The 17,314-nt window shown below is 38.2% G+C and overlaps 2 protein-coding genes across 2 annotated transcripts in view; one reads left to right on the top strand and one right to left on the bottom strand.

Moving 5' to 3' along the window:
- The window catches only part of LOC139740030 (uncharacterized), a 166,165-nt gene that overhangs the window by 48,946 nt on the left and 99,905 nt on the right, over window positions 1–17,314 (top strand). The window lies entirely within an intron of this gene.
- LOC139740039 (uncharacterized) lies at window positions 137–11,861 on the bottom strand. The gene is made up of 4 exons (XM_071650632.1): window positions 11,404–11,861; window positions 9,385–9,491; window positions 8,346–8,463; window positions 137–994 (listed from the first exon to the last, which is right to left on the bottom strand). The coding sequence occupies exons 1-4, from the start codon at window positions 11,477–11,479 to the stop codon at window positions 450–452; spliced, it is 846 nt and encodes a 281-aa protein (XP_071506733.1). The 5' UTR covers window positions 11,480–11,861; the 3' UTR covers window positions 137–449.

Raw genomic sequence — 17,314 nt, 5'->3', positions numbered from 1 at the left:
AGCTTTACCTTGTAACCTGAAAATGATCATTACTCCTGGTCTCCTTGTCGGGACTTTCATAGTATTGTTTTCTCTATCAGTTATCTCGAGTAGTGAAACCATTACATCTATGCACTAATAATATGTATTCTGACAGTTTTGTTTTGTATTGTTTCGTTTTGTTTAGTTTCCTCTGTTTTTGTAAACAGTGCTTTAGGTTTGAATCGCCATATATTTACAGCGTTGGACAGCAACTCATATAAACACTCCTAAATCATGTAGAAATGGCGATGAACTCGGTAACCATGGTTACCTTCACTACCTAGTCACTGTATAAGGCGTGCGATGTAGGCGCATACATGGTTGTAGTGTTACCGGATAAGAATGCAGCAAGAAAGTTTCAAATAACCTGACATCTGAGAGAGAGATGGATTCTTGGGGTGTCGCCATGGTTACCATCCCTGACATCTTCACCTCCCTTGACTCGTACTCTTTCTCACAGACTCGACTCCTTCTTCCAAATCTTCAAACTTCACGGCCTTGTTCTTGCCTCTACTTTTCCCCTTTGCCTGACCCTTCCTTGCACCTTGTCTCTCTGTGCTTTGAGTTCGACTCACATCGTCTGGGTTTTCAGTGGCGTCTGCTGGTCTCCTCATGTTACCTTGATGTTCTTTCTTATCGATAGGGTCGCCAATCGATGTATCGACACGACCACACCCACTAGTCTTGTTTGATTCACTCCCCGAGTCATTCTCGTGGTTACTCCGGTGACCAATAAAATGCGACGAGTCTACTGTTTTCTCATCACTCTCGACGTCTTTGATTACCCCAAGGGGTGGTAAGCTAGCCCCGTGATTGGCATGTAACTCCAACTCTTCCGATACCTGGTTTGGCAATTCAATCGTCCTTCTTTCCATATCCTTTGTATGTACATCTTCAGGCGATGTCTCGTCTGGAAAGGCACCCAAAACTTGAGAAGATGCTGAATTGAAATTATTGTCTGGACTTCCGGTTCCTAGACGAAATAAAAAAAAAAATACAATGTCATGTTATAATGAAACTCACTAGGTTAAAATGAATATTATACATTGTGTCGCCCATAATTTTCTATGAAAACGTGAGATTAGTAAATGAATCATTGTTAATCTACTTTCTATACACACGTACTTACATTCATGGCAATTATACGGTTACAGTTCGTTATTCCGAAGGTTCGTTATTTCGAAGGTTCGTTATTCCGAAGGTTCGTTAATCCGAAAATGAAACAAAGCTCGTTACTCCGAAGGTTCGTTAAGGACCCTATTTCATTTCGGATCAACGAACCTTCGGAATAACGAACCCTATTTCATTTTCGGATAAACGAGCCTTCGGAATAGCGAACCCTACTTCACTTTCTGATTAACGATCCTACGGAATAACGAACCTACGGAATAACGCCACAAATATTCGGAGTAACGAACCCTTTTTCATTTTCGGATTAACGAACCTCTGGGTATAGGGAATTTGTGTGTTTCGGATTAACGAACCTTCGAAATAACAAACCTTCGTAATAACGAACCTTCGGAATAACGAACAGCACCCATCTATACATATACAGTAGGCTATACACTGAGAGAAGGAACGATGAGTGTGGACATTTCCTTTATCAAAGTGAATTAGTTGTCTTCTTTCCATGATAGCTTGAAACAGAACCTAAACAATGATATATACGTACAAAATATAATTCAACTTCAAGAATATTTGCCCTTTGTCGGGAAGATGAAAATGATCCGGCTGAGAGTATTCCTCTGGCTTGGTTGTGAGAACACGTGACTAGTTTCAGTCTGTCACGAATGAAACGTTTTCGTATCATATCTATTATAAGTACGCAAGGTAATAATGGATACTCTCAAAAAATTGTAGTCTAAATATCTTATACATTATGAACTATAGTCTAGTTTTAAAATGGTCGTACTCCCGTAGTTGTGGGTATAATCCTTCGGCCTTGCGACCGGAAAATCTCCACAAATCTCAGCTTCTAATGAGCAGAAATCAATTAATGATTTTATGATAACATAGCTATGTATGTGTTCTTTCATTATCATACGAGAAGCACATAGTGATAGAAGAAAAGGAGAGATAAAAATGTTGCATATTGCGTGATTCAGTAGCTGTTGAAATTGTGGCCCTTGTTTCAATTGGTCTTTGGGATTATCTGTGTTTTTATTTGCTTTAGTTAACTCTTGAAGATATGTGTGTGAGGGTAGGCTAGATAGGATGTGTGTATGTGAGTGAGTACGCGTGTGTGGGAATAGAAGAGATGACCATTGAATGAAAAAATGACGCAATGTTTATCTCTGGAAGATCCACAATTAGTGTCTCCATTGATACGATGTAACAATGGTGCTGCATGTAGCTCCATGATATATTACTATAACCCACATTGCGTATTGTGTGAATAGTATTGTTTTTTCTGCTGTCCACTTCCCTGTGTGCATCTTCGTGGTCAGACTATATAGAGTAGCCCACACTGCGGTCATCCAGTATACCGAGTGTAACCTTGGCTTCATTATTGTATAGAGCGCGATGGATCAGTAAGGCGTGGCTGGGAGACTAGAAGGGGAAATCCCTTTTTTTTATGTTCCTACTGCAAACCAGAAAAAAAAAATACTGTAAAGAGATAATAATGGCGTTTGCTATGTGATTCATTTCGATTGGTGTTTAAGACACCACACAGGCAGCAGGCGAAAGTGTACATTTTTATTATCATCTTTGAGTCTACAAAATGTCTTTTAAAGATAATCTCTAACTGCTATTTGTATCAAACGGTAGGTCTACTGCTGATGATGATGATAACTATACTAGGGTAAGATAGTGGCAATAGGGATGAAAAGGCTGAAAGTAAACTTCAATGATATATTCCTTGCATAGGAGTAGTGAAAAGAAATAGTGGGAATGTCCTTCTTCGATCCACTCCATCACAATAATAGACATGATAGGAAAGCACACACAGTGGCAGTGTGAAGATAATGATAGTAATACAAAGAATGGAAATAGAGTTAAGGAAAAGGTAGAGCAAGAGAAGAAAGGAGAGAAGCAATAATTGGGTAAATCGTGCCACACTACAGGGCTTCGAAAGTCACAAACATAAATACTGTATTTAAGAATCCACTACAGAAAACAGTTTCGATAGTTGTTTGGGTTTGTTCGTTTCTGTGTTTGTTTGTTTTTTTTTTTGTTATTATTTTGTGTAGTGTGTCAGTAAACAAGTAATGTCCGAATTGATAGTTGCCTTTTGAAATGGCTTCAAGCACTTCGTCATTATTTTTCTCTTTCCTAGAGAATTTGACAAGCCAATAACCTACGCACTGAATGTGTTACATGATACAAGGGACGTTAATTCAGATGTCCGTATATCATCTCAGGGTCGATCAGCAAGTTAAGCCCATTCATTCCCCATCACTGTTTGCCCGCAGACAAAAGTTGGATTGATTCGTCATTATGACTCCAGTTTTCATCTACTGAATAGACGAGCCAGCAGTTTATAGCCGTTGCTATGTACGACACGGATATCATCGCTTCACTAATTTCTTTATCCATTGTGTCATGCTCAAGCTCAAACGATCAAAATGATTATGATAAATCAATATGCGCCCCGTCGTTAACCATGCATGGGGGCTTGGGCTGTTCGCGAATAATGATATTCATGATGATGTGTTTTTGTTAACACTACCAGATCTCAAAGGCAAAGTATGACTGCCTTATACACACACACGGTTTGATAGGCTTAACCTGATGCCAACATGTAGGCATATAGGCTCTAATTGAATTTCGGCGTGTTATATTGCATTTCTAACACAGTTCATATTTCATTACCTGAAGAACGATCTACAGTCAGGTGCATTTAAGAGTCATTTTCTCACACGTCGCAGTTCAGCGAACTGAAACTGTTTACTTACTATACCCGTCAGGACGCTCCACATAGGGCCTATTATTTACATCAGTTTAATATTTCTCGTTTGTGGAAAATACAAGTGATATTGTACATAGGCCCTGCTCAAATTCCTTAACAATATTTGTGTTTACAGTGTGGTGTCTTGACGTTTTACAGCAGTGATGAAATTAAGGTTTTACCTTCCTTTGCCTTCTAAATCCCGAGCCGACAATTACAGCTAGTTCATAGTGTATGATTTGGCGTAGTACGTTCCGTTATCGTAAGACAATGACACAACACGGAGACAAAGAGCACTATAAACACGTATGTCTAATATCTGCTCGGAATGGTAAGGTATGCTCATCTAGATAACATTCCAGTATACCAAGTTGTTGGGTTACAATAAGGAAAAGTTATAAAAACCGACGAAAGGGAGACTGTAAATACCATTATACAATAAGATATAAAACAGTCATGTTACTTAGACATGCATATTTTAAGGGCTTCGTTCTTTCTTCTCGGCTGCAATAGTGTCACATTTATCTGATCGCAGCCATTTCCTTTCCACACTCTTTCACGCTATTTCTCTCTAGAAATCAACGTCCCCTGTTTGTGTCTATGCTGTGAAGGTGGTGGTATAGTGTTTGGAGTCAGGAAGAGTCTGAACATCTTTGGTATTTGGTCTTCAAACCTAACCCCGAGATGAACACAGTTCCCACGAATTTTGGTCAAAGGTTAGGACCTGTAAAATACCGAATGATGTCAGAGTCTACACGTTGTTTGGTTGGGTTAGGTAGTGCACCTAGCTTATGACTCACGATTTGTACGGTGTATAATACACGTACTTATAGAGTATTTTGCCTTCACTCTTTGCTTTACTCAAAATCTATCCAAAGCATTTCCTCATGAATTTATTATCGATCATAATTAGATGTATTCCTAAACGTTTCTATTCATTCTTAGTGCAATCCATATCAGTTTTATTTATCTATAGTTCAAGAGCTTGCTTCCAAAAGGCGCTAAATCCACCGAAAAATGGCTAGTGCCTTTTGGAAGCGAGCTCTTCATGGATAATGCTTTATTCTTATTTCATCCCCCTATATATTTGACGTCTCCCCAGCTTCTCAAACTGTCATACTGACATCTTCACTTCTATTTTCAGTGTGATCTTGGCTGCTCGCATTATTTTCCCAACTTCCAATAGTCATATTTTTATTCTATTGGGCCTCTTTGTGAGAGTCGGACAGCAAAGTGTAGACCGTGATTTTAGTCTGTTTCCCAGTTGGATTGGAGTCACCTCAGTGCTTGAACAATAATTATTGTCATGAAGGGAAACTCAGTAGGTCCTCAAGACTGAGATTTCGGTATTCCAGGGCGATGTTTCATGAAGAGTTACAGTATAATTGACTATAGTTGATTTCTATCATAAATCTGTGGTAAGGGAATTTGCAATCGATTAAATCTTTTGATAAAACGGGCCCTGGTACACTATACCCACTGCACTACTGTCAGATTCAAGCGACATTGCTCCAAACAGGGCATTTCGAATCTTCAAACCTACAAAGCCGTCTATTATGCATGCTTGTGTATAAATAGCGTCGTAGCAGAAGTTCGCGAAAAATCGATTGCATGTATCTTTGTCTGTAGAATACCCCAGTCCTTGAAAAATGAAATAAGTTTAAAAAGATAGGAGCACAGTTTGTATGCACTTGTGCGAGAGGTTGTCCTTTGACTAGAGTTTTTTTTTCTTTTTTTAACAGTGCCAAACCAGCAGATCACGTGTTCATGGTGTCAATACAGTGAAAAATAAAAAAAAAAAAAATCGATATCAATCCCTCCCAAAGCGCAAATGAATAAACCAGCGGGATACAGCTATATTTGATGCAATGCTTGTCTTCCATTCTTACTCGTCATAGTATAAAATATCGACCTGGCTTGATGATTATCAAAATGATAGGCCAATCATGAAATGAACATTTTCTTAAAAATATTTATGAACGGGAACGGACTTTTCCTTATTGATACCACTTTATATTATGTGATTATACGCAGACAAGAAGAAACACTGTTCGACGGGAAATATTGATTGGAAAGTAATAAAACCAGCACAACGACCATGTATACGCAGTAGAAAAAAGATTGCGTCTCTACCTGATTGTAATATTTGTCTGATTTGAGATCGGCCAATTTACAGAAATCGATTAGGAGCATAAAATACATGGCGAGACGAATGGTCATCAGGAAACTGAAGTAAAAAGAAAAAGAAAGAAAGGAGAGAGAATGGGGGAGAGTGATCGCATAGTTACATGAGTAGTCGTGTTATCGGTCATGGGTGGCTGTTCTGTTTCCAAATGACGAACGAATCAATATTCCAAATAGAAACATACTGCCCAATAACTAATACAAGTCACGTCTACATCATTACATGATACAGTGTAGTACAATTTCATAATCAGAATCGGTTCGCATTGTATTTATATGCAAAGCCCGCATGCGCACTGGCCTCATTCAGTCAGCACTTCATTGTTCATAAAGAGTTTCCGAAATCTCGTTGACGATGCCCTGCACAATTTCTTTTATTAAACAAGAAACTTTCAAACATTAATACTTGGTCACTTCTCTGTCAGATTTTGGTTTCAATTCTAACTAGAACGTTTACTCATGTGACAACTGTTATTTGCCTCTGAAGATGATAAGTAATGAAGTAATGAAGTAATCTAGAATACAGAGATATTATCTCAGTATTCTAGATTTCTTCATTAAGGCTCTCAAGAAAGTTTCGATGGTTACGATTGCGACATTATAATCTGCTGTCATCGCTATTTATTATGCTTGAAATCTAGAGTAACAATGAGAGGAGTATCAATGGGAGTATACAGTATCGGATCCAGGAATTCCATACAGGGGGCCACACGCCCCCCCCCCCCCCCATTATTTTCTTTTTATTTCTTTTGTTTTAACAAACATAAAAGTAGCGCTCGCGCCCTATGCCCCCCCCCCCCCCCCCGTAGTATAGAGAAATGATGGTCTCATTAAAACCTTAAGAGGCAGAAATACGAGATTACTTTTCTGATCAGGATGTGTCGATGTGGTGTTAGTCATTATACCGTCTACTTGACCTTTTTGTCGTGTCTCTTTAGTCCACGAAACATTCCCATTATACTTCCCACTACATTAACAAACTGCATTCAAAATGTTTCATTAATCTTAGACTGCACGTAGAAAACTACTGTACTGAGTGTCCTTCCAAATCCAAGTTAAGTTAGTAATTCTCGTTAAAATGACTTTACTGTACATTGTGACAAGAATATCGTTCAGCAATATCATGTCGTTAAGACTAGCACAATAATTGACTCAAGATTGCTCGAAGTCGCCAGTCCAAATATTTAAAGCATGAATGCTAAAAAGTACAATAATATGACATTACAATATTACAATATGACATTAAAGTGAGACATATTTGTTTGACACCCATGGCTTGGATCATATAAATCATAATTTCACTTCTAGAGGTCATTGATTTCTTCTTTCGCATTATTTTCAAAACGGTGTCTTTTTAAACAATAATGTTAGCAATTTCCTATAAAACAACGTTCTTCTTTAAAAAGTAAATCTCTTATATGATGTGTTATGAAACTTTATCGTGACGAGATTTCTTTCGCATCAAATAATCCAATTGTTTCCAATTAACTAGTGCATCGTTCTATGTATTCAAGGAATAGACAAATTCCCTGCTATCACTGTCAGTGATCGAGTTTCAAACTGGAGCTTACTCATTAATGAAAACTGGTTACCACAAAGGTGTGTATACCGATTTCTGTCTGACATTTTAATCAACACCTATCGTATGTTCAAAACAAATACCGTACGTACAGGTAATTGATCAAGTGGAGGGTTTATGCAATACCTTCCAGGCAATCGACAGTAATTGTGTCGATCACAGGTAAGGGGTTTTCTGATGATGAACACCAAAGATCTGGCTCGAAGTTTTTGATGTTCTCTTATGCAACGCATGTATGTTGTTTGTATTTACTCCTGATGGAACTGTCATGACAGATTTTAGACCAAGTTTCTTGAGACTAAAATCATTGCGGGTCATATATATAAAAAGCAACAAAAATCACTATCAAATGAATAAAAACTCAATTACTATTGATTGCCATCAACATGGTTCGAGCTACCATTGGTTAATCAAAATCATAATGATTTATGATTTGGATGGAATGAATGCAATGATGTTTATTCATACTCTACATTTCGCAAACTGGTTTAACGACTTTCTTGTCATATTCTACCCTGTACTTGTTGTAGCGTCATTCCCATTCGACTATAGTGTAGCTGTCAGTACAGTTGTAATGAGAAAGCAGGTTGATAAAGTGTGTGTAAACAACGACTGACTTTATCTCATGTATCACAGAGTTTCTTATCCCTGTTGTAATTATTTTTTGCTTACCGTCGGACCCTCGTACTGAAATGGAGACCGTGGGTGTAGCCACGTAGCCGTTTGTCTCAGACGGCCAAGACCTCCACGAAAGTCGTTCTCTCTCCGCCATGGCCTGGTCGGATATCGCCTACATGAACAATTTACAAGCGCGGAAAAAAGAAAGAAAAAAAATTGATGCGGTCAGCTTCAAAGTCAAGATGTCATCGCAGGTGGGACACATGAATGGGAATATGCTAAAAACAAGTTTAAAACCACCGTACTGTTTCACTTGTTTTGGCTGTTTGGGAATCGATACAGGTCTATAGTAATCCAATAAAAGTTTTTGTATCTTGTCCTGTCATTACTCGAACATTAATTGATTGGTTGTGTTGAACAAAAGGTAGCTCATCAGTTTCACGACCGCTATGTGCTTGTTATGTAATAGATTTGCTAGTCATGTTAGTAGAAAAAAGTTTAAACTGCCATAAACTGTATAGCGGCGCAACGACGATGATTAAAACAATATCATTACAGTAGGCCTAATAATGGCGGGGTAAGGATTGTAACAAAAGCGACGACAATGTCAATGATTAAAATACTGGCGAAAGTGTTAATGACGTCAACTTTATTACGGTCCTAGTGAAAAGAGTGTGGAAAATGAAAACATCGGACTTATAAGTGACAATACTAAAGCCCCGTAATCATTCAGTATTTCACCATGCATTAAGAGAACAGATGTCCTAGAAAGGGTATATAATAATATGAAGATGTAACTTGACTCTATACACACACATAATACATGTAAAGGGCCTATGGATAGACAGATATAGATAGATAGATAGGTAGATAGAGATAAAGATAGATAGATAGATAGATAGATAGATAGATAGATAGATAGATAGATAGATAGAGATAAAGATAGATAGATAGATAGATAGATAGAGATAGATAGAGATAAAGATAGATGGATAGATAGATAGAGATAGATAGAGATATCGATAGATAGATAGATAGATAGATAGATAGATAGATAGATAGATGGATAGATAGATGTATATAACAAACGTACCTTTGCCATGGATTGGTTCTTGGCATGTCGCTCAGCAACCATTCTCTGTCTTCTCAACTTCGCTTCTTCTCTTCCCATCTTTTCCACTTTGACATTCATCGGTTGCGCTGCAAATCAAAGACAATTATTTATGCTAAGATGATAATGGTTATATAATGATGACAATGATATTGAATCATGATAATAATCATACCAGTAATAACACTGACAATATGTTCTTTATCAACAACAAAAAATCTCCAGAAGGTAGCCTCTTTAGTGTCCTGTTCTATCTGAAGATGGCCTTATTATTATTCTCTCATATTCTACCCCCATACAAGCATGCAGCAGTGACACAGTGTATATCTATTCATATAATCAGAGATGGGTATCATGCATGATGTGGATGAAATATCTTGTCCAAGAAAGAACAAAAGGGACAGGATTCGAAACCCAGACCTTCAGGACCTTATCTGCGACACCACGAGTGTAACACATTAGACGTGAAATCTTTAAGCTTCGAACGTTTTCACGAAAGAGCCCGCCACTTGCATATTTTCAGCGAAGATTAAGGATCGTTGTGATAACTTAAGAAAAAAATCCAATTGACTAGCTCACACAAATCTTAGTAGGATCTCCTTTCAGTGATACTTTACTTTAAGAAGAAATCCAAACATCACTGATCAAATCTCATATAACAGCTGTAATGAGTGAGCTATAAGGTGACATTCTTGTAGGCTATTTAGTGTGTTCAGTTGCTAAATCGGGGAGGATTTGCAAAATACAAAATAATCTTTTATAGAATATTATGCATTTTGATATTCGACACGGCGCAAAAACAAATGATATACAGACAACTGAATCAAACAATGGGCGTCAATCTACATTATCTCGCTTATTTCGCCTATTCTTCCCTACTCACGCATGACCTGTGCAGCCCATGGGTGACCTTTGCTGCACTGTGCTGCACTGCGTTGCAGACTACGAGCCACATGATAAATAGCGCACTTTTTATACAGCGGTCTTGACGGCACCGTTTCACCGTTTCCTGGCAACGGTGCGAAAGCTAGTAGATATTTTACTTCGAGTTCATCGCGCTGAATGGTAACGTACGTCAAAATGGCGATATCGATGCATTTGTACATGGCTGGTAAAGCTAAGATTCATGCATTGTTCTGTAAAATTGGCAATAATGACTATAGAAGTTGTCTGCAGGAGCTACAGACACCTCCACCAAAGCACTTCAACGACCTTGTAGGCCCAACACGAGAAGAATTAGTAGAGAAGAATCTTGCACTGTAATTGAATGCTGCCTCGTTCTCACAGTTCACCATAGCCCAGCCATGAACTATGGTTTAAAAATTTAGAGCTCCTATAAAAGGCGGCATGAGCTGCTAGGAGCAAGGAATAAAACGCATCTCACGATGAGCGGCATTACTGATTTATGTATAGAAACACTTTTTAGTATGTATACAGAACACATCGTGTATTTCACGCCACAGAATTTGATGTACTGTGAATCTAGAAAAATCCTAATATATTCATAGTATTGTGAGCAATCTACTTTTAAAACGACTCGTTATCATCAGTTCCTTTTGAACTATAAACATATATATTTAGAAAATGATACTATGCGTCTAATTCTATCCTCCCCCCCCCCCCCCACCAAAAAAAAAAAAACACCGTCTAATTGTATCCTATAGATACTTAGTACATGATTTGTGTTTAAGAGTGTTCACAGCAAATCTCCGGTTTGTTTAACCGTCAACTGGAAATCATGATACGTATTATCAAATTATAGGCGAAGAACGGCAGAGTCACGCATGCGATATTGTATCGAGAGATTTAATTACTAGTGTTGAACTTACAGCCATTTCAGATAGAAATGTTTTCTGTTGTACACGCGCCTTTACAATTCTGCTCCTAAGTATATAGGCTGTGTGGATTATGTGAATTATCGAGGAGAGACCAAGATCAAGATCAGGTGGAATAAAAAGCCGAAGAATCTGCCATTCATTTCTATCATGTCCACATTCTTACCTGTGTCATTCTGAGTAGTGGCAATCTCGTTATGTCGTGATGCAACCGCAGAGAGAATAGAATCTGCACATCCCATTGTTTCTGTCTCACAGTCACCAAATCATCAACTTCAAGTCTCTCATTTTTTCGAGATGTCTTTCTCGAAGCAGATGGCAAGACAGATCTTCTTCGTGTACAAACCATGCATGCATTTTACGTCGTTTTTAACGGTAATCCTCGATGAAATAGAATGGCAAAAGGTAATTTCCCTGCCATTCGAGGTATATCTTAAGTCAGGCGTCTGTTGAAGGAGACAATCGATTAGCTAACTCTTCCGATGGCTAGCTCGCTGTCTAATCACGTCACACAATTGGTTTAAACTTTTCAAGTCCCACGTCAGATCTTGCTGGTGTCTTCTACTTCCGTGAGTTGAGACACCAGGGGAAAGAATAATCACCCCATTGAACGCACAATGTACCTCTGACCACTGACTGCATGAATACCGGGATGTATACGTCCCAGTCCATGGAGCTATGCTGACTGGCGTGTGCACGCATCAATGAACGGGCAGTGTGACGCACAAGATCGGATAAACCGCAGAAACGTTATCCAGAAATGTAATGCTGTTTGTTGTTTGCAGACAATCGTGTATTCACATGATATGCATGAATGCTTGTATGTATGTATGTATGTATGTTATTGTATGTATGTATGTGCATGTGTATGAGTGTATTAATGTGTGTGCGTGTTTATGTATGTGTGTATACATGTATGCGATGTACGACAACAATAGCTAAGTAGGCCTAGGTTGTTTTTTTTGTTTGTTTTAAAGAATATTTTATTCTTCATCAATGGAAACATAATATACAAATAAATTGATACAGAAATCTCCGGACCAATTTTATAGTCCTTTTCATCAATGGATGCAAAACTGATATCAAAACTTAACATTGATTTAACATGTTTTGATACACTCTGGTACATTTTTTTCACAATCAATATACACAATCCATATATAAACATCTCTTCTTTTCTAGTTTTACATTATTAATTCCTCAATCTCTTAACAATTTTTTTCTTTCATTACATAATAAATTCTATTAACTGAATCACTTGCCCCAAAAATAATTTCTTTTCAGCTTTCATACAATCCAACCTAAAATATCAATATCCATTGATTGAAGTTTTTTGTTAAAAAACAAAACAAAACAACCCCCCTCGCCACCCCCCCCCCCCACTACTCAATACCCCCGTCCATTCTCCCTCTTACTACCCCACCCCATCCCCCCTCCCCCTTCCAAAACCCCCATCACAACAAAACCTCAAAAGCAACTGAAACCTGTGTGTCCTGACTTACATTATAACATTTAATACGAGTGCGTGGAAAAGGCATTTCCTGGTGGATGTACGGCAGACCATACTCCGTTAAATAAACGCAAAGCAAATTCTCAATTCTTTTTCCAGTTTTCCCACTTTTGTAAATGTATTGACAACGTATTACGTATAACTGCTAATTTTTCTTCTTCTAACCTATCCTGCTCTATAGACCTTTTAATGAAAAATTCCGTTGGGGGTGTCTTATTTTTCCTTCCTAAAAAAGGCAATTTCTTCACCAAAATTATAACATGGTTAACTAACTGAGCTTTTCCTTTATCTGGTAGCTCTATACCAAAAAAGATCTCTTCCCAACTCAACTGTTGCACATCAACATATTCAAATCAACATATTCAAAGAAAGTTGTGGTTAAAGGGATCGATCGTATAGTTTTGGTTGAGACCTGACTTCAGGTTTCTACCGTTTTGGGGTGAGATAATGAGAAACCGCTTTTGAAATATGAAAGAGCACGTACTTCCAAGAGGAATTCAATGTTTATTTGATTGAAATTGGTTTTGAAATGGCTGAGATACCCCAAACACAGCAACCCAAATAAAAGGTGCATGTGACCCACCTAATTATTACGATCGATCACTTTGTTTTACTTTGTTTTTGGATGTCTCAGCTTTTCTAAAACCGGTTTTCATCAAATAAATTTTGAATTCCTCTTAGAATGGTATGCTCTGCACTATATTTCACCAAGTGGTTCTTAATATATTTTGCAAAAAAAGTTAAAAGCCCAACCCTCATCTTCACCAATACTATAACACCCCTTCAAGTATGTTGTGATGATTGTATGTATGTATCATGGTATGTATGTATGTAATGTATGTATGTATGTATGTATGTATGTATGTGTGTATGATGTATGCATGTATACATGACAGTAAAGGAGACCAGGTCTTTCGTGGTTACAAATTTTACATTTTGAGGTCTATTAAGCAAACAATTAAACAGAAATTCATTTCATTTTCTCTTTGAGAATATTATATCTCGTCTATCACATAGCAACCAATAAAAACATTGTCAGTCAAGCAAACATGAACAGCATAGGGTTAGGAAATTAATGGACATAAGATTTGTTAACAACTTCCATCGCTGTTGGGAAATTGTACAGTATATACATACTAATTCAATATGCATAAATCGGATGAAAGGCAGATCAGATACTGTTAATAAATAATGTAATGTCCATCTGTCTGTATGTGTGCATATTCGTGAATGCGCATGTGTATAACCTTGTGTATGTCTCTCTGACTGTGATTGTGAGTGCACGTTTGTGCACTAACATTTTATATTACTAGGCCTATTTGGATTCTGATGGGATATGCTACACCGTTTTTTAAACTAAAAACATAAATGACCTACGTTCACATCAACGATGTTTGCCATGAATAAGGGGGATCAGACATTCAGTTCACTCTTCACAACAATGCGAGTTTACCTCTCATTCAAATAAATGAAATTGAATACAAAATAAATATATAGCAATACATGGGGGATCTAAATGTCGGTAAATCATGCAACATAACAGTAGTTTTTCACCAAGCTAAATGCTCATATGCAAGTCAAGGGTAGCTTTTAAAATTTGAATAAGCACGTTGCTCATTTTATCTTTGCAAATAAACTTTATAGGTACAAAAGTCACATGGCATTATAAATCTGACTTCCTGTATAGGTAACAAAAGATAACTGAATTTAAAAAAAAAATCATCAGGGTAAGTTGTTGCACATAATATTCAACAAAAGGTGCAGTTTGCACTATACAACAGTTCGATCCGCATGCGTATATTAAATTGATTGGTTTAAATCAAACACGTGCGCTCAATAAGCATTCAAAAATCAGACAGTGGTACTTCACCAGAATACACCCAAGACACACTTCTCTCACGTATATCCACCATTATACTGGAGATTAATGGTTTTAATGAAGTATAACTAGACCTATGTCGAATATTTCATATTGAAAACTTTCGCCCTAATTCACGCAGAAAATCCGACGTAGCAGACGCTGGAGAAAGTGAGTGCGTGTGGGGCGAGTGGCTAGTCGACACATTAATGGGGGTGGCCTGCAGCACCGTGCGTGGAGGGACATCATGTTCACATAATTTCACGCGTAGTGTGTTGTGTGTAGGCGGCAGAAATCGGGTTAAATCTACAGTTGAGATATAATCTAGGACCTTATCACTCCTTCACAACATTATTTCAGTTGATTACCTGTGCACAACACGTGTATATAAGCACCCGATTGCAGACAGCAGGTGGCAAGCGACCGTTGCACCTACTTACGTTATTACCACCTCCGAAGAAAATGCACCAGTCCGACTAGAGCCATCATCGAAAAATGAGAAGGAATGTGAAATATATTTGGTTGTTTTTGCTCCCAAACTTAGCAGTTATGTTGCTCATAAGGCTGCTACGTATCTAGATAATGTCTCACATACAACTGTATCTTGTTATTGCATTGAAAATGATATTTAGCGAGAAACAAAAGCTTGAAATCACAGGAATTCACACTGCTGACGACGGCAGACAGTGAAGGTCAACGGCTCAAATTTTCGTTGGTAGTCTCGTCACGTAATAGCTCTGTGTGGATTGTACACGTTCCCTATGACAGCAATTGTGACTGGGTAGTCTAGCTTTACTGCTTATTTGCGTCAGGACTGCTCAACCAATGAACAAGATTCTTATATCACAAAAATGGGCAGAATCTCTACTTTCTAAAACCGTGCGCCCCAAGTTCGTGCGACTTTCCGTTCTCGAGATATCCCGTGTGGAAGAATTGCAAGACGGCAAAATATGCTCAAATTCGTCAAATTTGGACTGTTCGCCATAGACAAATCTACTCATAAGGTACTTTTCTGATCAAATTTGCGTCACGACTACAAATGTTACAATAATGATATAAACACATAAATAATCCCTAAAGTGTCTACATTCAGAATCCGGGCGCCCCAAGTTTGCTTCTTAAATAGTTTAAAAGTTATGGCAGATTTTGTGGAAAAATGCGTCGATTTTTGACCCGTTTTACGTGTTGTAGCGTTCGCGCGGAAGCGCGGCTTCGCAGATGACCGAAAGTTTTCAATATGAAAAAAAAAAGATTTTTGGTTTGATTTGTTTTGTAGAATAGGATGTTCAGGAATGATTACATATCCCACGCACGTGTGAGGTTGTAACTCTATCTTTCTATAGTTATATGAATCAATTGATATTTACTTATTATGTGAATAAGGTACACTGCAGACTCCCATGTATTCATATTGTCAGTAAGGTTACTTGGCATTGATTGATGTGACAGATATCGACAAGTCTCACGCTCTGCTGAAATCACTATAGGGCTTTTTACACTTGTAAATTTTTGCTTAGCCCCGGACTATCGGTGGGGCTAAGGGGGGGCCTTAGCCCCACCGTTGGTACGGGACTATCCTTAGCCCACTTTCTGTTTACACTCGTTTTTGCCAAAGTGGGCTAGCCCCACCGATAGTACGGTACTATCTGGCCCTGCAAAATAGCAGGGGTTAGCACCGCAATTGCGGTGCCAAGCAAGTGAGTGTAAACAGAACGAAAAAATAATCCTGGGCTAAGCGACGGAGACGAAGTCCGACCCTCACTGACCAATCAGAAACGAGGTAATCAAGTGCTGCCGGTGCGTGCGTGTACGTGTACAGTGCCCAGCGTAATTATGAATATTCATGTGGTTTGGAAAGTCCGGGGCTAAGAAATACGAGTGTAAAAAGGTCAGTTTTCTCCTTAGCCCCGGACAAGAGATAGTACGGGACTAATTGGCGAGTGTAAAAAGCTGAAAAAATTGGTACGGGACTAACGATAGTCCTGGGTCAGAGAAAGTCCGGGGTTAAGAAACACAAGTGTAAAAAGCCCTTATAAGGAGTTTTAGCATTCACCTTCATGCTTGGCAAACAGAGCACATTATATAGGCATTGATCTCTATGTAAATATGGTAGACTGATTCTCAGACCCCTGCAGCGCACAGTTTAGTATAATACCTTCAAACAATCAAACAGAATATAATGTTGCACTGCACAAACATTGGTGTGAGATTTAGCACCGTGGGTGTTAAATCTAACACCGACCAAATGTCAGTAGAGGAGGACAACACACACATGTACAGAAAGTATGTTGTGATGGTGTTAAAAAGTGTTTACTAGCACTTCGTGGTGCTGATTTGACACTGTAGCAGGTGATATTTTTGACACTGCGCTGGTGTTAGTTAATTGAACGATGGCACCGCATGGTGTTGATTTGATATTGGTGGTGTTAATGTCAATGGTATAACACCCGTCCAGCTTCAATAGGAGACCACACCAACTGGTGTTACTGTGGTGTAAATGTGTTCACACTTTTTTTTTCAAAAATCAAGTACTCTATTGGAAATTCTGCCGATCGTCTTGTTGAAGTTCAAAATCAACAAGAAGAAAAGTAACTAAGAAAATATTCAAAAAACAAATTTATATTTTGAAATGACACCCGGAGGTGTAAGTCAAACACCATAAATGAGCACCTGAAATTTAACACCAGCTCGGTGTATCATATTTAACAC

Source organism: Diadema antillarum, unplaced genomic scaffold (genome assembly GCF_040938485.1).
Source record: "Diadema antillarum isolate AM-2024a unplaced genomic scaffold, OU_Dant_1.0 seq00000827_RagTag, whole genome shotgun sequence".
In the NCBI taxonomy this organism is placed as follows: domain Eukaryota; kingdom Metazoa; phylum Echinodermata; class Echinoidea; order Diadematoida; family Diadematidae; genus Diadema; species Diadema antillarum.
Note: the sequence above shows the minus strand (reverse complement) of the source record. Positions and strands in the feature narration are given on the sequence as shown.